Here is a 19,695-nt window from a genome sequence, read left to right on the forward strand (position 1 = left end):
TGGTTTAAAACCACCATGATTAAATCTAATCCATATTTGAGCTTGATTAGTTACARCAATGTGACTATAAAGAAAGAGAGTAAACTGTTCTATTATCAAGCTCTCTAATGATTGCATCCACATTATTCCTCATCCAATTACATCCCATTTTAATTATTTCCCATAGTACCTATGGCCACTAATTAAATTGCACGTAGTTTGAACTTAATTTAGTAGTCAATTGCAGCAATGCTATTTGCAAGCTATTGGGAAAGAAATATTTCCTGTTATCTTTTGTGGTATATGTGTATGTCTGCATGATGTGAACAGAGGCACACCTGAAATCTGCATGACTGTGCTGGTAACTAAACCCATATTTTCTCTGTCCTCATCAGCTGCCTTTCAACCCCAGTTCTGTCCTTATATGAGCAGAATTCTACAGCTGTAGCAAGAGAAAAAATTAACATTTCAGTTTCCTATCACTTTGGTATTTACATGCATACTGATTGAATAAGAGATCTTTTTGTGTGTACAATTGTGTAGGAAACTTGATTAGACATATCTGTCTTACACTGTGGACTGAAGAATGCAGAAGAATTTTAAATAGACATATCTGTTCCCATCTTTCAGGCTAGAGAGCATGCCCTGGAGAATTGATCAAACAGTTTGGTGCAGTTTTGTAATCTTGATCCTCTCTGCTATTTGTTCTCCCATGGATATTCTCAGCAATCAATGTAATGTTGTGAAATAAATTGTAACTACTCAAACATGGAAAACTTCTTCCATATAATCCTACTAAGAGAAGGAGAACAGGTCATTTTATAAACGTATCTTCTAGGCAGTACAAAGTCTGTAAAAATGTGTGGTTTTTGACATATCTTATTTCATTTCTTTTGCTACAGAATCACGAGGTTACACAGAAGCCCTTAACCACTCTGTTGTGATGTCTGACAGCAGCATGGGCACTAACCCTGCTCTGCTGAGGACCAACATGCAGCCGGATTCCTCCTTTCAGCGGGCTTTTGCATCCTCCTGTACTGTCTCAACTAACAGTCCTATCCCAGGGGGGGAAAGGTAGGAACCAATTCTCCTGCCTGTTGTTTACTTCTCGTAACTCTGACTTTGTTTGCGACCACCAGCTGGAAGTTACTGCATACACAGATATCAGTTATATGTCTGAAAACCATTTTTAGCTTTGAAAATAAATGGGAATACAAAATTAAACAGAGATCATAGTTAAGGTACTTTATTATGTGCTAGCACAAGCTCATACATATTTTCCTGAGTGCGTAACCAACCTCCTTAACACTTTTCTGAAAAGTATTTTGTGAAATTTTACATGGAAATAAGTAGTTTCATAAGAAATCCAAGTAGTTTCATAGGAAATCCAAGTATATATTTTATAGAGAGGGAGCACTCTACTTATTGTAGTAAATGTATTTAGTCAGCAAAGTATCAAGAGTATTTTTTTTTCTGATGGTGAACAACTGACTCCGCTTCGCCTGCCCAACAAACTGAGAGATTTTATTATTTCCTATTTGTATTGCTGTGAACAGGTAGGGCTCTGAACCACAGCTTGAAAAGTATATATTTACAAAATACCCCTCTTCCCAAGAAGCTTACAATTTGAGTTTAAGAGGAGAGCAGGAAAYGCAACAAACAGGCAGGGGATCCCAGGTAACTATTAGAAGGTTCAGAAGAGCATGGCAATCAGCAGTACTAGTCATTAGCTATTCCTTAAACCTATTCAATAAAGGTTTTCCTAGGGGAATAGATGAGGTTGATTACAACTGGTCACTGGTTTCCTCCTGCAAGGACAGATCCCCTCTCCAGCATTTCTTTGTGTCTAATTATCCTATTATTATCCATGGATAATTGGCTGCTTTTTCAAAATAAGTGTTCAGAAGAAATCCTCTTTGTTGATGTGTCAAACTCTCAGTAAGGACCTAAACAAAGGATGTTGATTCCTTTTCCCATTTCTTTTCTCATCTAACTGGTTTCATCTTCTGTCAGTGCTTGGAGTGCAAAAGATGTTTTTAATTTGTGATTATGAATGTGAATCATAACACCCTGGACAAAATATATTGGGAGTATTTTGTTAGATGAACCTGTAAGTAACATTTCATTATAAATGGATAGAGTTAAGAGCTCAGCATCCAACAATGCAGTAATTATCAAGTATACATTCCTACTTTAAACTTTCTCTAGAAAGATTTGTTTCCTTTCTTCTAAATACTTCTCTTTTTTTTTCTGTTGTTTTTCATTTCATCTAGCAGATAGCTGCAACTGCTTTCTCCCCCGCCTCCCCCCCACCACCACCAATGATATTTTTTTCCCTGTGGTTCCCTTCCATTTTTTATGGTCCTTCTGCTTTGATTTGTTCAAATCTACTAGTATCCATTTCCACAGTTCCCTTTTAATGTTACATCTTTTCTTCCTTTTTTTTTTCTCTCTCAAGTCAGCTCTTTCCCTTTGTATTTGACAGTGAGTCTCACATTACACAGATGAATCTCACAGTCTGTCTTCATAACCCCTTCTCCTCCCTACATCAGATCCTACCAGTAATGTTTTCCAGCTATGGTCTAAGGGCATTTCCCTTTCAGAAGGAAGGAGCTGATTCAGTCAGAAACTTAGCACATCTTGTTTAGAAGGGTATTTGTTACTATGCGTYTGGGCAGGTGGAACTGTTAACCTTTTAAAATCTGATGCTTGCTGTTACAGTGTTTAATTCTGTGAGTCAAAAAGAGGCTTAGAAAAGTCAGTGTTTCTGATGGTGTGTATTACCTTGTGTTTTGTTTTTCTCCCATGTACATAAATTAACCACTGGACCTGCTTCTCTTCCTTTTTTAATATAAATTATATTAGAAATAGGCCTGGCCTAAGAGTGGGGTTTTTTGGACTGTGTTCTTACCACARTTACTTATGTATTGTATAATGGTGCACAGTTCCCTCCTCAGGCTAATACTCAGTTTRTTTCCTTTCAAAATGAACACAATGAGATTCAGCATGTAAGAAATGCTGTGGTGGTGTTGGTATTATTCCATAAACCTCTGCCTTTGATGGCAGCCTTGACTTAAGAAATTCTTGCCTCCCACTGCTCCTTTCCAGCCAGTCCTGAAGCTCACCATGGATATAGATCTCCAGGACCACTGTCTGTGGGGCAGTGCTGGGAGCAGCAGGATGAGCAGGGTCACTGAATTGATTCRTATTAAAATAATCCTCCAAAAAGGGAGGGAGAGATAGTGTTTTTAACTGTGATCAATGTGACGGTCTAATTTACAGTGCAAACTCAGAACTAGCGGTATGAGTGTGGCTGGGTGGAAGAGCAGATGAGGCAGAAAGGGATGAGCTACACTGCAGCAGTGGGTGGTCATGGTGGGGCAGGAATTTCTTCAAGGAGCTACATCACTAAATCTAGCATGTTGTCAAATGCCATCCTCAGGTACTGGAYTGAGTAAGGTGATTTACTGCCTTCAGTGATGATCGCAATATTGGTTATAATCTGACATTTTAGGAAATGATTTGGCTGTTTTTTTTTATTTATTTTTTGTGTTTGGTTTTGGGGTTTTTTGACAGCTCTTCTGCAACAGATCGTCCTTGGCTTGAAAGCAGCCTTAAATCTTCCCCGACACTCCAACTTTCAATGGGAAACAGCAGACCAGCAGGAAGTTACCTTGTGCCCTCTGAATTTTCAAACCCTGTGCAAGATGGTTCTCTCTTGTCTCATTTCCAAACCCCAGTGCTGCAAGCAGCTGCCCTGAGCAGCAGGGAGAATTCACCAGCAGAGCAGCAGCAAGAACCTGCTGTCAACAGCAGCGCCCGTGCCTACCTCAACTACGGTGGGGGCAAGATGGGCAGCAGCTCCCCTCGAGAGGAGAAGCAAGCTGCTTTCATGGCCAGCACAAGCCTCTCTCCTAGAGCCATGAACTCATCGGTGGCAAGCGCAGAGGACAATGGCTTTTTGCCGCACAACTTTCTTACAGCGGCCTCTGGACACAACAGTCAGAACAGCGTGGTTCAGCAGCACCATGGAGGAAACCTGCACTCTCAGCCACCTCTTCCAGAGAAAAAGAGATCCTCTGAAGGAGACCGTTCCTTTACCTCCGTCTCACCTTCTTCAAGTGGCTTCTCTAGCCCCCACAGTGGAAGCACAATCAGCATCCCCTTCCCAAATGTCCTCCCAGACTTCTCAAAAGTTTTAAGCACTTCTCCATTGCCAGGTAGGTTTTACGTCAGAGAAATGTGCACTATATTAGAGTTTGAGATTATGAAAAGCATTTTGGAGGATTTTAAAAATGGAGAGGAAAAGAAAAAGGGAAAAAAAAAAAAAGAAATGGAATGCAGGGATGACTTGAATATTTGCAGTAAGAGGCACCAGTTCACTGGCTTTAGATGTATCCATTCTGAGGACAGAATTGCAAAGATTTTTCTGTGCTTCACTTSATGTCGGCCAAGGGCAACCCTTCTTCTCGGGTGCCAAGCCACAAGCAAGCAGTGTGCAATCCAACTTCTCTTAATAAAGGCTAACTTCTTCCTGAATCTTTGCTAGACTCATGTCAAGAACTGTTAAAAATGTATCTGTGGTCATCCAGTATGTATTCATTGAGCCCCACTGAAAAGCTTATAGTTAATACAGTTTTATAAAGGTAGAAAGTTTTTTTTTAATATTATTATTTTATTGCTTTGGCAAAATGAAACTTYAAGAGGGTTTGCAGAGGCTTAGACAATGTATGGTATTACATTTGTTGGTGCTGAGACTGTCCAGAGCTTCTCTAGACTGTCCTTTTAACTGTGAGTTTTTAAAGTGATTAATATGGTTAGAAGTGGGAAAGAAAGCAAAAAATGCCTTGTGTATTTAGACTATTTCTTGATTTTTTTTCTCCTTTTATTTCACAGAAAACACAACTGATAAACATGTGACTGTAAAATTTGTCCAGGACACGTCCAAGTTTTGGTATAAGCCAGATATTTCAAGAGAACAAGGTATACCAATTGATGTATGTGCAGGGGTATTCGGTAACAGAAAGGCTGGTTGGTGAATCCGCCTCAAAAACTTTTTTGCCTATCTGATGTCTAGAAGAAACGCAAAGCTTAACTTGGTCTTAGCTGTACAAGGACGAGAGCCAACCTTACTAACTTATTCTGACCAAAGACTGAATTTGAGGGTATAGGGCGGTCAAGTAGTCCTAAAAATAAGTCCTGTTAATCAAACAAATTATTAGCTTCACTGAACTAACCACAAAATATTTTAAATCTGCCTGTGGTAACTGCAGAAAATTTGAGTTACTAAAAAGCTGTTTTTTCTGTTGCCTCCTCACAGCAGTGGAAGTCATTTTAATGTATGCTGAAAGAAAAAGGAGATTAGGCAAGCAGCAAATGCTATATTAATGCAACCCTGTGTTATGCTGAGTCTTCAGTAAATTGCCTGGCAGAACTGTTTTAGCCTCCAGGTCTTGGAAAGGCAGGTATGCATGAAGCAATACCAAACTACAGGCTAGTCTCAGAAACCTTTTGAGTACAAAATGTGCTGCTCTGGYATGAGCTCAGCCACGTGTATTTTCCTGCATAGATAAGTTAAGAAGTGTTAAATATCAGAGTATTTCATTAACTAGAACTTGGCCTAAAAGCATATGTATCTGCTAGTCATTCTGTAGCCTGTGTTTCATTGTCAGGTGCAAGTGAGCTACATTGTTTCTGAAGGTCACAAAATAATATTCCGACAGAATAACATCTATATGATGTATTAAACAGATATAATGCATCTATGTGTAGATGTATTATCAAATGAGATTGAGAAAGCTTTTATTACATACGTGGAAATGTGTACATGCGCACTTACTGTTTGTCCCTGCACTAACAGATGAATAAACTATGCCGGGTGCTTTGCAAATACAATTGGTCTGACAGTCCTTGCGTCTGTACTGTAAGAGTCAACTATACTGGATTATGTTTAATGGATTATGACAAGTTTTTAAACAGGGACTCTTAAAATGTGGTTGTTGAAAAGGAAACATCATAAAGCATAGTTGCGCATTTCGAAGGGAATTCACCCTGTCAAGCTTGAACTAGAACCAAAGTAGCCTTCAGCTATTGGCAAATGATGAATTGCTGTGTCTGTCTAGGGCATAATTTCTCAAAGTGTGAGGATGTGTTTTACAGTGTAGTGGTAAATACGAGCAGAAGGGAATAGAAGGTCGTAGAAAACAGATTATTTATTCATCTTTGGATGGTGTTTTACTGGTCCTTTCACTCTAATCATCTTCTTGTGGACTCTCCAACCTGGAGTTAGCACTGAAGGCTTAAATGTGCAAAGGAAGTTTCCTGACTTGATGCAAGTCCAAAGACGGTTTAATCTTCCAATAAAGGAAGATTAAACCTAGCATGCTGCTACTTGAAAGAAAAATATTCGTCCTAACCTTTTAGTATGCCTTTTTCACCTGACCAAGTAAATTCCCTCTTTAAAAAGTGTTTTAAATGCTGTTGCTGAGGAGGGAGTATGTTTCTTTTTTTGCTTTTTTTGKTTTTTTTTTTCTCCTTCACTTAATGGATTGCTTGTGTTCCAAATGATTCCTGCTCCCTTGCAGATTTAGACATGTTATGCAAGTTCTGCTGAATTGCAGGATTTTATATATTCCTCCTCCTCTTCTCTGTACGTGATAGGTTACTATACAAATAGTTGCTTTCTTCTCTTTACCATCTTACGGAAGAATAAAGCAGCCTGTACATGCACTTGCTGTACTCAAACAGGATACCAGACAATTGTGTCTGTTTTCCTTGTTTTCTATTATTTGTTTTTATGAAAAAAAAATCACAGGTGCATATCTGTATGTATGTGTTTATGATGTAACCATTGCTCAGGCCTTGTAAAATGTGGCTTCATGCCCAAAATGCRCAACTTCCGTGTTCTGTGTATACAGACAGCTAAGGACTCTAAGGTCAGACTTGGACTTAGGCTGGGGTTTCTTTGAAGGCTTGCTGATCATTAGAAGTTCTGGAAACAGCTACAAGTATTTTCAGTATGTTTAAGGGGAAAAAAAAAGACAACAGTGTACTAAAGTTACATGATGGATTAAGGTGAATTGATACTTCATTAGATGGCCCATTTGTCCTTTTTCAAAGGGAGGTTAAGATTTTGGCTGCCAGATTGCAGATTCGATAGCAGGCCCTTGCAAAACAAGGGGCAGTCTCCCTATAAATGATTCCTCCTGGGTGGAGGGAACTCCAGATCAGACTGCAAGCAGTGACTCCAGAATGCAGAGCTAAAGGTATTTCAATGCTTGGATGCTCAGAGGGCAAATACGGCTTGCATCCCTTCCCTTGTTTTCAAACAAATGGGAGGATGCGAGTGCTTTTCGGGGCAGGAAGTTGGTGGTGGCTGAGAACCGCTGTGCTCCCGCTGTTGAGACTCTGGAGGAAAAGCAAAGAATGTTGTCCAACCCCGGGTGGGAATTGTAGCTCTGCTCCCTGTCATGCTTCAAAGCAGCAGATGAAGTAACAGCAGGGATCAACTTTCCCTCTTCTTTCAAAAACAAAAACACGGGGCCAGAGGRGCTGGGGACACCTTTCCTTTACCTGGATGTACGTGTGTACATGCGTGCGTGCTCCAGTGAGGGGCAGCATTTGACAGTCTGCCATCGTTTTGTTGAATTTGCTTTGATCTCATCACTCTTATCAGAAGGAAAGACAAGGACAAAAAACATTTAATCTTTTTATCTTGTACCATGTTAGCCATTTATAAGCTTTAGAAGTACTTTTGAGGTCAGGTGGTTGTTGTTGCTTTTAAGGGAGGGGTAATACTCTGCCATGAACTTGAACTTAAATTTTCATTTGGGATCTTACATCAACACTGTTAGCCTGAAACTGCCTCTGGATGCCTGGAAGTTTATATATGAATATCAGTGCCCCCAAATTCTCAGTCCTAAAGTCTTTAAGTTTTATTTTTCCTGTCTTCTACTACTGCTGATATTTACCTTGTTAAGCACTACAATGTGAATTATTAACCAGTGTTTGCACAGCACTCTGGATACGTGAAAAGCTGTGGGACAAAATTGTAAGGGTTTATGCAAGAGTTGCGGCTATTAAATTCCTTGGGTACCATTCACTGCCTGACTGAAGGCAGTACTTGAGGCACAGACTAAAGCTGCTGTGTAAAATCAACTGGTGATCRGTTGGCAGACTAGTGGGCAATATTACTTTGATAAATTGTAATTAATTTGCTGTGTAGCAGCAGTTTACCAGCAGTGGCCCAGTGTTTACTGCTGAAAGCACTATTTGCAGGAATCCTGGTGAGACCCGCACATTCTTCTCAATTAAAAATCACTAGTGGCAGTTTAAAAATCACTAGTGAATGGTACCRTGAGGCTTTTCTTGACATATATATCTTCAGGGTTCACGTGAGCTGTTACCCTTGTAATCCCCCAAATGTGTTTGGTTATAGTCTGCTCTACAGGAATGGAGAAGAGAGGATGTTCTGTTTTTCCTTATTATCCTGTTGATTATAGACTTGGAACTTTGGTGTATGTGGCTCTGGAAATGGTTTTCTCTCTTTTTCCCTGCATCATCTGTAGCCATTGCTGTTCTCAAGGACAAGGAGCCTGGGTCCTTCATTGTTCGAGACAGTCATTCTTTCCGGGGAGCCTATGGGCTAGCAATGAAAGTCGCTACACCGCCTCCTTCTGTGCTGCAGTTAAACAAGAAAGGTACTGTATGCCTTCTACCTACCATTTAACCGGGCACACGTCGGGGGAAGTCTTTATTGCTGTGTAGTAATCTGGGGGAATCTTCTCTTCCAGTGAGTGCAGTCTGAATCAAGGACTCCATTTGGTTTCTTGCAGCGGTATCTTGTTGAATGTGACCAGATAAGAAGCTTGTAGTATTTGATAGGTTCACAACTGGTTATAAATATATACACATTTTGGCTCTCCATATATTGTGCCTTATCAACCTAATAGAAAACCAGTATTATCTTGGTAATGGGTTGTCACTAGCAATTAGAAGTCTGTGTTTGATCCAAATAACACTGTACAAAGTTTTCATTTGGCTGGAAGGTTGAATATTTTTGACCCCAGGGTTTTGTTTTGAGACGTTTTTACATTAGAAATAAATTCCTAAGAGAAGATGATAGTTGTTTAACAAGAAAGGTAGTGTAGACTTACTCTCCCAACTCCTGTGCCTCCATGTATAACTTGTGTTTGTTAGCTGTGAAAGGAAAAATGAAAAAGCTCCATTTACGCTACTGTAAGGGCAATGGAGTGGTTTTCACTGCTATTATTTTCCTTTGACAAAGCTTATTATGTTCCATTGCTGCATGTTGCCTGGTGAGGTAAGGAACCGAGATAACAGAAAAGCATCGTAGCGCTGTGTTTGTAGAAATGCAATTTTGTCCATTGTTCATTCTGCTTACTCTGGGGCAAGGTTAGCAGTCTGCCTCAACTACAATAACACTTTCAAATTCTGTACACCTAACCTGGAATATTGAGACTATTTCTATTTTTTAAAAAATTGCCATTTAATCCTTCTTTTTGTTGTCCAGAAGCATTACCAGCGTAATGTCTTGTTTGAATCAGGCAATAGAGATGCACTGGTGATAGCGTCAATAAGGAGGCAAATGGAGAGTGGCTGTATGTGCACTTATTAATATTTGTTTCTCATTGAAACCAATAAAGTCCAGGAAGCCATGGATATAGAAACTTTATCAGCCTTTAAGAGCTGTTTGGTTAGCTGTGGTGCTGCCACTGGTGACAGCAAGAGAAAACATTATTCAGGACTGTACCATTCCTCCACTTCTTGCTCTGTGATAGTAACTTCTTTAATTTCCACTGTTTCATCCTGGAAAGCACAAGTTTGTTTTCATCTCATACACAGTTTCTTGTTCAAGGTTTCTCCTTCTCACATATCCTTATATTCATTTATTTTTAATGTTATGAGAGCGTAAGGGCAAACAGTAAGCCATTTGAGAAGGTATGCTTTGCAATATTTGCTTTACACAGAGCTTCCTGCTGTCTAGGCTAATGTGTTCATTTGTATTGGCCCTTGATGTCATGTGTCCTCTGGGCTGTGACTGACAAAATCAGAGTCAAAGTGTTTACAGAGAGTATTTAGTTGAAGTTTGTATGTTCAGCTTTGTCCTATTGCTATGGGTTAACTTTCATTACTCAGAGTGCTCCAGTTTGTAACCAAATGTGAAATACTGTGAACAAGCCTTTGGAGAAATAATGATTTTTGTCTTAAATATATGCATGTGTGTGTATTATATAAAAATACTCAATCTCAAGGGAATTTTTATATGCCTCATGGACTTTGAATCTCCTCATTATGTTATCTCCCAGCTTACAGTTTAAAGATTTGTCCTAGAGCCTTGAGGGATATAAACTTTCTTTTAAGATATAGCAAGCTACAGAAACCTGAGACTCATGTAATCACTTGTTTCTAGGAGCAAAAGCTTATAATAAGACTACAAACATTTTAAAAGTTACAAATTCACTGATAGAATTGGCAGCATTACCTTAGTGCAACAAGATCTTTTATTCTTTTGATCTAGAAAATTTCTCTGAGCAATTTTTTGTCCTGTCATTAGAAATTTGAATATTTTGTCATAATTTGATTCTTTTACTGTTACACTGGATACAAGTTCTTCTAATTGTGGCAAGTACACCAGAATTTCTAACCCTTTGGTTTCCAATTTTTTTTTCTGTCTATAATTGGGACCATGCTTGGACATTTTGGACATCTCTACATGTCTAGATGTCAGTTACCTCTCCATATAAAATCTTTGCCTCTGGTTATCTGAAGTGGGCTATTTGTTTGTTTACTTTTTTTTACAGAATAGCCTTTTCACTCCAGCTTGTAACCTTGCAGCAGAACAACTCTAATGCATTCTTTGCCTACTGTGTATAAAACATTCAGTGATAATGTGGAAAGCTGCCTCATAAAGACCACCTAATTTGTGAGACTTGTCTGTTCATTGATTCTCTTCATGTGCTTTCTTTTTCTGTTTTGCAACAGTTGGAGATTTGTCAAATGAACTTGTAAGGCATTTTCTGATTGAATGCACTCACAAGGGAGTGCGCTTGAAAGGATGTCCAAATGAACCGTATTTTGGTAAGTACTGTACATCACAAAGATGCAGAAAATGGAAATATTTTGTATTTGCCAGGGCTGTTTTATAGACTTGCATAGAAATGAGAGAGTATTTGCTTAAGTCTTGAAAATTTCTGTAGTAACCCATTTTGAGGTGGTGGTTATAGCAGCCTTCTACACATTTAGCTAAAGTATCTCTGCAGTGCACTCTAGCATGGATGCTCTGGGAGCAAGCTTCCAGCTGCAATGCACAGCTGCAATGGCACAGAGCTCAGCTAAATGACTGTAGGTGGCCTTATTTATTCAGGATCTTGTGCTGATTTTGTCTTTCTGCTATATTTAGACTGTATACCAGCAAGCTAAAATGACTCTGGAGTAGAATGTTTCTTTTCATATGGTAAAAAGTGCATCATACTGCATCAGGCTACAGAATGTGATGCAACAGAAGCACATCAGCTGTGAAAGGGTCTTCTACCATAAAAAGAAGGTGTAGAATGGCAAATTCTGTTTGAAGTAAGGTGGATTGAATTTTGTCAGTGTTTGACATAAGAGGTATTTCAAATCAGAGGTTTTAGCCCAGTCTTACCTTAATCTTGAAGTATCTGTTTATGGTGCATATGTAGCCCTACTACTCATTTAGTTTGAGCATCTCCTAATCTTTAAATGGGTGCAGCCTCAAATGTTTTCACTTGGTAGGAAGGCAGTATCAGACATCTGTGACACTGAAGTACTAACAGTATAAATGTCAGCAAGACCCTTACAGAATTGGGTCATCTTTCCATTTCAAAGCAATTTTTGATAGGCTGTCAAAAATGAGATTGTTTGTTTGAATTGTGGCTTTTCTCAAGAACTTAGCATGAACAGAGCATCCAATACTTGCAGGTAAATGGAATTGAAGGATAATTTCTTGTACAAATACACAGATGAATATTATCCCTTCATTTCTTCAAAATATGGTCCACCGTGGTGATGACGACTGCAATTTTTTTTAACTGAAACTGGGTCCAGATTAGAAAAGTGTCTTTGAAAAAATCAGATTTTAGGGCACTAATTAAAAGAAGAATAACTTAACAGAGACAGTTATGTATGTCAGCATCATACTGAGTGAGGGAGATTTTCTCTAGGGCATCTTTTACATTTTTAAAGGCGCAAAACAGAGGTGCATGTAGACTAACAACTAAACAGTGGCTAAACAGTGGAGAGAAGATACAGAACTGCTAACTCTTTTCACTTCCTACACATAGCATCAACCCCTTGTTCTCTTACCTTCTTCACAAGGTACTATTACATTTAATGTAGCACACATTAGGAGTATCAAGTGGAATTTACTAATATGCATGTGCTAGTGTTTTTGTCATCTTTGCACTTTCTACATTTGAAGCAAAACCATTTATTTAGTTTTGGATTTAAGCATTGTGTTGGGGAGAGAAGGGGAGTATATTGTTGTGGTTAGTCAAAGCACAGCCAATTGGGATGGTGTTGGGTAATATCAATCCACTAAAGTTAACTGAAAAAGATAATTATTGAAGTAGCTTAGGGGGAGGACTGAGGGGGCAGAGGAGGTTGCTTATGAAGCATTTGAAAGCAAGCATAACTCTTGAGCATTATTTTTGCCCACCAAGTTAATTCTGCATGTCTCATTGCTCTTCTGACTGCAGGGAGTTTGACAGCTCTGGTGTATCAGCACTCCATTACTCCCCTGGCACTGCCCTGCAAGCTGCTCATCCCGGACAGAGGTATGCTCCAGCCAAGGCTCTGCTCCAAAATGCTAGTTTCTGAGGGCAGGTGAACTTACCAGAAGTCAAGCTCTGAACGAGGGTGCACAGGGAAGGATGCTGCATTTTTAAAATGGCTCTTCCATGTTGCTGCAGGCCTTATCCAAGCTACAGTTGTGAGCAGACTAGTACTGCGATGTTCCAATCATAAACATATATGAGTCATGGAAATTAGCCCAGTAATCCAGCATTTAGGAAAAAAAGAAGTCATTTCTCAGACATAAAATTATGCCCATGTATGGTTAGATTCAACCACTCTTCAGCTCTGGGTGGCAAAAAGGCCTTAGGGAAAGCAAGATGGATAAGGAACAGCAGGTGCCCTGAGTGTGAGGCTGACAGGAAACAAGCAGCAGCTTACACAGGTCCAAATATTGTTCAAGTTAATGATTGAAGAGCCTGGGACTGTAATTCTAATTTTGGTTTTGACAACTTCAGAAACCACTATAGGACAACGGCAAAAGGCAGTTAGGCAGCTCTTGCCCCATAATTCAGTTGCCTGTTTATTCTCCCACATGAAGTTAACACCAGATGTATTACTGAAATGTTAAACGTTCTTGTGGTTTTCCACTGAACTCTCTAAACTTTTGTTAAAGGCCATATGTCAGTGTTCAAACATAGCACTTGAATTATGCAAATGTATTAATGAAACCATTTTAGCACAAAAACGTGCTATGGTAGATGTGACCAGAGATTTCTTTATATGGCAAACCAGTGTGGTGGGTGGGTTTGTTACCCTTATCCTTCTCACCTAAAATGGAAAGTTCCTTCTGTTCTGGCAGAGGTGCGGGACTGAAACATTTGCCTTTTTCTGCACAAACATACTGCAGTGAAATAAATGGATTTTTTTTGGGGGGGGGAGTCTTGATATAGTCAAGTGTTTTAAAAAGATGTTCTAGTGGTTAATGTTTCTGGACATTGGTCACAGAGCATTTAAAGCATATGGGTATCTTCAAGCATTAACAGTGTCACATTTAATATTATCGCCTCACCCTTGCTCATTTGAATGTATTCATAGAGAGCCTATGTCATATCAAAAACAACCCTAAGAGAGTTTTTTTTGCTAACTTTTATATAACAGAAATAACGCACAAATTTACAATTTTCTCACTAATTTCAGCAGATTTGGAGGCAAACTACTGTCTGTATACTTAAGAAGTTTTTGTGTTTTATACATGCATGAAGAAAGAAGAAATAAGTTGTCAGTTTATGAATCAAATTAATTGTTTTCTTTGCAAAATCTTTAGTCTTTGTGCTTAAATTAGACTAAATTATACAAATTAAATTAGATAATTAAATTAGTACTAATTTAAAGACTTAGAGGTTACAGAATGGTTGAGGAAATGTACTTGTGGTTTTAACATAGTATCTTGTGTCCCTTCAGCAATATGTAGTTATGTCCTTCACTGTCTGGAGGTAAAGGGTTAAGCATTCCTCCTGTAGCACTGGCGGGGGAAAAAAAGATGCAGCACAAAAACGACATAACATGAGTGCTTACTGTAGCAAATATAAGATTGTTTAATGTTTCTGGCCAAGAGTTGTCCAGTACATGAGGTCACAATTACAAGAGCTGGACTTAAACTTGACCATGTGCATTGATTTGTCTATTCAAGTATGGTCAAAATGTGGATGGTGTTTCCTATTTGCAGATCCCTTGGAGGAGATAGCAGAAACTTCTCCACAGACTGCTGCAAACTCAGCAGCAGAGCTTCTCAAACAGGGTGCAGGTTGGTAAACTTCCCTTACATTTGACTGTCACAAAGTTGTGTGTTTTACAGGCTGGGAAAACATGAGGCTCAGATTGAACTGAAAAAATGATTAAAGGGAATAGTTTAAATTTAGAGTGTGGTGTAGAAGTGTAAAGAGCACTGTGAGAACAGGTACAAAATTTCTTCTGTTTTTTGCAAGTTCTACAACCCAATGTTTGCTTTCTAGTCTTGCCTCCCATGAGGTACGCATAGGCTGTTTCCAGCACACCAATTTGTACACAGTGACATTACTCTCATAACTGACAAACTTACAGAAAGTATTTTCAACCTGTGGTCTGCAGAACTTCATAGACTGTGCCTGAGAGATCTGAAAAAGGCAATTAGGGGGAGTGTTGAGTAGGGTTAAATTCTTAGCATAGCAGTCACAGGAAAGAGCTCACTAGCCCACAAATTGGAAAAAAACTTTGAAAGGTATTGCCCTGTGTTTCACTTGACGCCATGTGTTGTTAGGAAGTGAAGTTTTCAATGTCTTTTCCATAAGATGTTGTTTTATGAGTCCTTGAATATTTTGCAACACCTGTGTCGCATTCTGGCAAATTAAGTTGTCTTGCCTTGAGCTTACTGATGTTAGAGAAGAGTCTTAACAAGGTTACTTCTAAATGGTGCGATGCTACGTACTGATACCATCTGTACCACTCTGAATGGTATTTGTAGCAACTGTGTAGAAGTGTGTTCTGCTTCTCACCAACTTTGTTTGCACGCAGGTGGCTTATGGATGTCTAATGAGTAGCCTTTCCGAAAAAGTCTGGTGGCATCACTGACCACTATTGGACGTGGTGCTCTTGCTGCCCCTTGGTAGCCTTAAGGCTGCCATTAGTATAGGTGCAGCCACTGTTTTATTCCCCTGTACAGCCAGCACATCCAAGGGATCCTGTCCTTGTCCTCCCATGAACCCTGGTCTTCAGGCTGCCCTGAGTTTCACCGTAGGGTGTATCTGTCCCACAATTAGCCCTGGTAGAGCAGTGTGCACTACGTTTGCCACTCTACCTTGAGCTTAACCTAGGACTGAAGCTCTAAGCAAAAGCTTTATGGTCAAATATGCCTTTTTCTGAGTGCTGCCTTGTTGCTTGACCCTTCGTAGGGCACTTCTTGGGTGTCGGTTGCCAATCCGAGCAGCTCTAAAGTGAGAGATGGTTGTTCTTTGCTTGTGCAGCAATCTGTTTTGACTTAAAATTCATGTTACCACTTCAAATGCTGTAATCAAGCAGGAATGTGTAGCTGAGGTAATGGCTTGCCTTGGTGAGTCTGTGCTGGAACTGAGTACGTGTGGGCATTTCAGTCCACCGGTGACAGTGGTGGTTGTTGTGGCCAATAGGGTAAAAGCCAGGGAGGAGGAAATCAAGAGGAAAAGTTCTGTAAACAAACTCAGCGGAACAGCCATGTGTTGTCTTTTGAGAAATGCTGGTTCCTCCTTCTTCTGGCAAGGCTCGTCAAAGATAAATAATTCTTTCATTTCAGTTGGTGCAGTAGTCAGATCACTCCATATGGGGGCTGTCAAATCAAGGATCATTTGGGGAATTTAGTTAACAGTAAGGCTTTTTTTTTGGCTTTTGTTTCTAAATGGGGTTTTGGAACCTGAATAGAGAAGTTAGCTGGGAAACATTTCCAGAGTGTTCTGCCCAGACACATCATTTCCCATTGATTTTGCATTTTTCAAACATCTCTCTCCAGTCACAAAGTCTTTCCAGTTGTGGCCTTCAACATTGATGCTCAGATCCTGAATGTGTAAACTGTTTCTTTACCAAGCATCAGAGCTTGGGTGAGGAACTACAATTTAGTGAAAGCAGACGCCATTTTTCACTGCTACACAACCTTACGTTACCTCAGCCTTCTTGCACTCAACAAGTGAAAAAATGATGATGTGCAGGCCTAGAACAACCATATCTGTAGCTGTCTGAAAAACCTAATGAGCATTTCCAGTCCTCACCTAAATATGGATGCTAACTGACAAATATTTTGCTTCCCAGAGAGTGACAACCGAAGACTAGGAACTATATATAAGTGGCTCTTCCCTTGAACAGACGTTGTTTTACTAACCTTCTTGTTTGGCAGCAAAATTTGGTGCCCCAAATAAATCTCAAGTTCTTCGTATCTGTGTCCACTATAATATACTACTACCATCAACGGATTAACCATTCCAAGCAAAACTATGTTTCCAAGCTAAAAGCAACATGGGATACTGAAGATGGCCACATTGTGTAGCTGTCATTGCTAGTACTGATGTGACTTACAAAACAGCAGCTGTGGAAGATGGGGACAGCTACATTACAGGAAAGATGCTGTTTCATTGACATCTTCCTTTTGTTCTTACCTTGAACAAAGTTTCTGTGGGATCACTGCCATTCAATTCCCCATGCCAGCTGCCTAGATTAGAATATAAATGTTCTTAAATGAGAAAATTTTCAGCCTTTCCCATAACCTTCCCTTTCCTGTAATCTCATTTTTAAGCTGACTTACTTTTATGCCTTCCAGCACTTCTAAGAATCAATTCTTTTTTGTTCAACAGAAGGTAAAATCATGTACTGTATTTAGTGATTGCTTTTGATCTGCTGCAATGGAGGACAATCTAGAATAAGAGATTAGCTATTTTGTTTGGGAACAAAACCTAAACATGGTCTGCTGACAACAGGGCAATGCCTGGCACAAAGGGAAGGGAATCCCTTCATAAGAGCCTCAGAAGTAGTTAGGAATGTGACTGTGAAACAAGGCAAGCTTCCTATGGTGGGAAAAATTCACAAGATAATGAAGAGCTTTAGATCTGTATCAAATGAATACAGTAATGATGTGAAAAGAAGAAAGTTTATACTTTAGAATGCTATTTACAATTTTGGACTGACATAACAGAAAGCCGTTCGGTGAGGAAGGGCTCACTGAACTCACCATTCAGCTTCTTAAATCCCTCTCTATATGAATTGCACTATAATTAATTCAAGTAAAGGTTATTGAGACTGGAACACCAATGCACACATATGCGTGGGAATTTTTTTCGCTTACAAATCAAATCTTTTTCTTGCTGACAGCCTCCAGAGCTTGACGTTATTGGCTGGAAGCAAGTGTAGAATTTGCCTGATAATCATGCTGGAATCAAATTTGCGCTCATGCAGTCTACAGCTGTACAGCTACTTGGTTGTTTTGAAAATGGCATAGTATAGCTGTGTATCTTATGTAGACAATAGTAGGAGAAAACTCCCCAACTTACAGAATAGCCATATGAAAAGAGAAGCTATTAGATTAAATTCTGTCTTTGGACACCTACACAAATGTTTTTACCAAAACACAAAGTCTTTTAGTAGCTGTGTTTAGCTATGGATTTGTTTAATTGTGCTTGCTTGCATCGTACAGTAAGACTAAGAAGGCTTTTCAGTTTCAGAAATGTTCTTAATCTGCTTATAAATTTGACTTTATACCACAGGCCCAAAGTATTTAAGCATGAGAATGTTTCTATTAAATAATCTCCTGAATAGCGTCCAAATGCTTGCTGCAGATTTGATGTCTAAGACTGGGAATTAGGTTAACTGCTTAGGAGCCTTAGAAACCAATTAACTACTCTTTATAGCGATACATCAGAAATTTCTAATAACTCTACACATTGAAATTCAGAGATGATAACTTAGATTTTCATCTAGATCTGGTCTCAGATATGAATGCAAATCAGAGTGGTTTTTTTCAGCAGCTGGCATTGTGGATATGACATTGGGAGAGGATAGGACTCTTAAATTTGAAATATGATGGATAGACATAAAAATATAGAAGTAATTAATTTTCATTTTTGAGGAAGGTTTGCTTGCTCTAGAATTACTCAGTGTTCAAAGCACTGTGGAAATAATGAGAAGTGAACTTTGCAGCAGTGCTCCCTTCTTTGTGGGGAGAAAATGTTCTTGTTGTCTTGCCAAAAAAGTGAATCGTTTCCTTTGAATGTAGTTTAAACAATATTTGAAAGTGTGAACATCTGTGAACTGGTGCTGCAAAAAATGTATATTTTCTTATTAGCTGCTGTAATTGAACTTACAGGCAAAATATCCCTATTCTTCCCCATCAGGATTGTGTTTGGTGTAGTAGTAGCTATAAGTAGCCCCTCTCTCTGCTGCTATCTTGTATTTATTTAAATTTCAGAAGCATCTGTGGATCCTAGGTAACATATGGTCATTAGCTTAAATGTAAAGGCATTAAACCAGGGGACAGTTAAAGGCCTATACTGTCTGGAATTACCGTCTTAAGCTGTGAAGCAACAATAGGACAAGATGAAGCACAAATAAACAGAAAATTTGGTAGTTTGCTCTCAGCCTTCCCTGTCACTTTACTATGGAAAAAATCACTTTTTGTTTGGTTTTGTTCGAAAGATTCCCAATTGATTTTGCTTGGGTAATGACCTCAAGTTCTTTTCTGTCTTTCTTATAGCGTGTAATGTCTGGTATCTGAATTCGGTGGAGATGGAGTCCCTCACGGGCTACCAGGCAGTGCAGAAAGCCTTGAGCCTGACGCTAATGCAAGATCCTTCACCCATCTCAACCGTGGTCCATTTCAAGGTGTCTGCACAGGGAATCACACTGACAGATAATCAAAGAAAGTAAGCAAAAGAGGGATGGGAAGAGAGTATCTGGCCTTCACTCAGGCAAATATCACTTGCTGTTGAGTTATTTTTCCTAGTTATATTTTGCTGTCTCTGTCTCAGAGAGTATCCAATAGGATTGTCCAAACAGTGATAATGTCTGGTCCCTCTTTCAGGTTACGGACCATCTGCAGTGCTGGAGGATGAATATTTAAGCTATGGACATTTCTTCCACATGACAGTTTCTGTCTCTGGAAAGTCACTTTGCCATAGCATTTTTTTTCATTGTTATTATTTCTTAGAAAAAGAGAACGTAATTCTAGTGGCTTTGCCAACATTTGGTATTCAGCCTGTTTACTGAAATAATTCATCTTCACTGTAGCTGTTATCACTGATATATCTCTAGTATACTGCTATGTATATGTATATGCTAAATACTGCTATGGGTAGTCCAGTGCCTGTAAACTACTATGATAAAAAAATTAATTTAAAATTACTTCATAGTGAATACCCTTAAGGCTGCTGCAAACTCCTTAGATTTGAAAAC

At 39.2% G+C, this 19,695-nt stretch overlaps 1 protein-coding gene across 16 annotated transcripts in view; it reads left to right on the forward strand.

Moving 5' to 3' along the window:
• Window positions 1–19,695, forward strand: part of TNS3 (tensin 3) — a 304,187-nt gene that overhangs the window by 279,343 nt on the left and 5,149 nt on the right. For all 16 annotated transcript variants that reach the window (XM_085302207.1, XM_085302209.1, XM_085302203.1 and 13 more), the window contains 8 exons: window positions 882–1,053; window positions 3,556–4,199; window positions 4,876–4,962; window positions 8,547–8,678; window positions 10,984–11,079; window positions 12,717–12,794; window positions 14,480–14,557; window positions 18,998–19,166. In XM_085302207.1, the coding sequence (XP_085158333.1) occupies window positions 882–1,053; window positions 3,556–4,199; window positions 4,876–4,962; window positions 8,547–8,678; window positions 10,984–11,079; window positions 12,717–12,794; window positions 14,480–14,557; window positions 18,998–19,166 (1,456 nt within the window). The remainder of the gene's footprint in view (window positions 1–881; window positions 1,054–3,555; window positions 4,200–4,875; window positions 4,963–8,546; window positions 8,679–10,983; window positions 11,080–12,716; window positions 12,795–14,479; window positions 14,558–18,997; window positions 19,167–19,695) is intronic.

This window comes from Rhea americana, unplaced genomic scaffold (genome assembly GCF_003343005.1).
Source record: "Rhea americana isolate MKP2758 unplaced genomic scaffold, rheAme1 scaffold_189, whole genome shotgun sequence".
Classification (NCBI taxonomy): Eukaryota; Metazoa; Chordata; class Aves; order Rheiformes; family Rheidae; genus Rhea; species Rhea americana.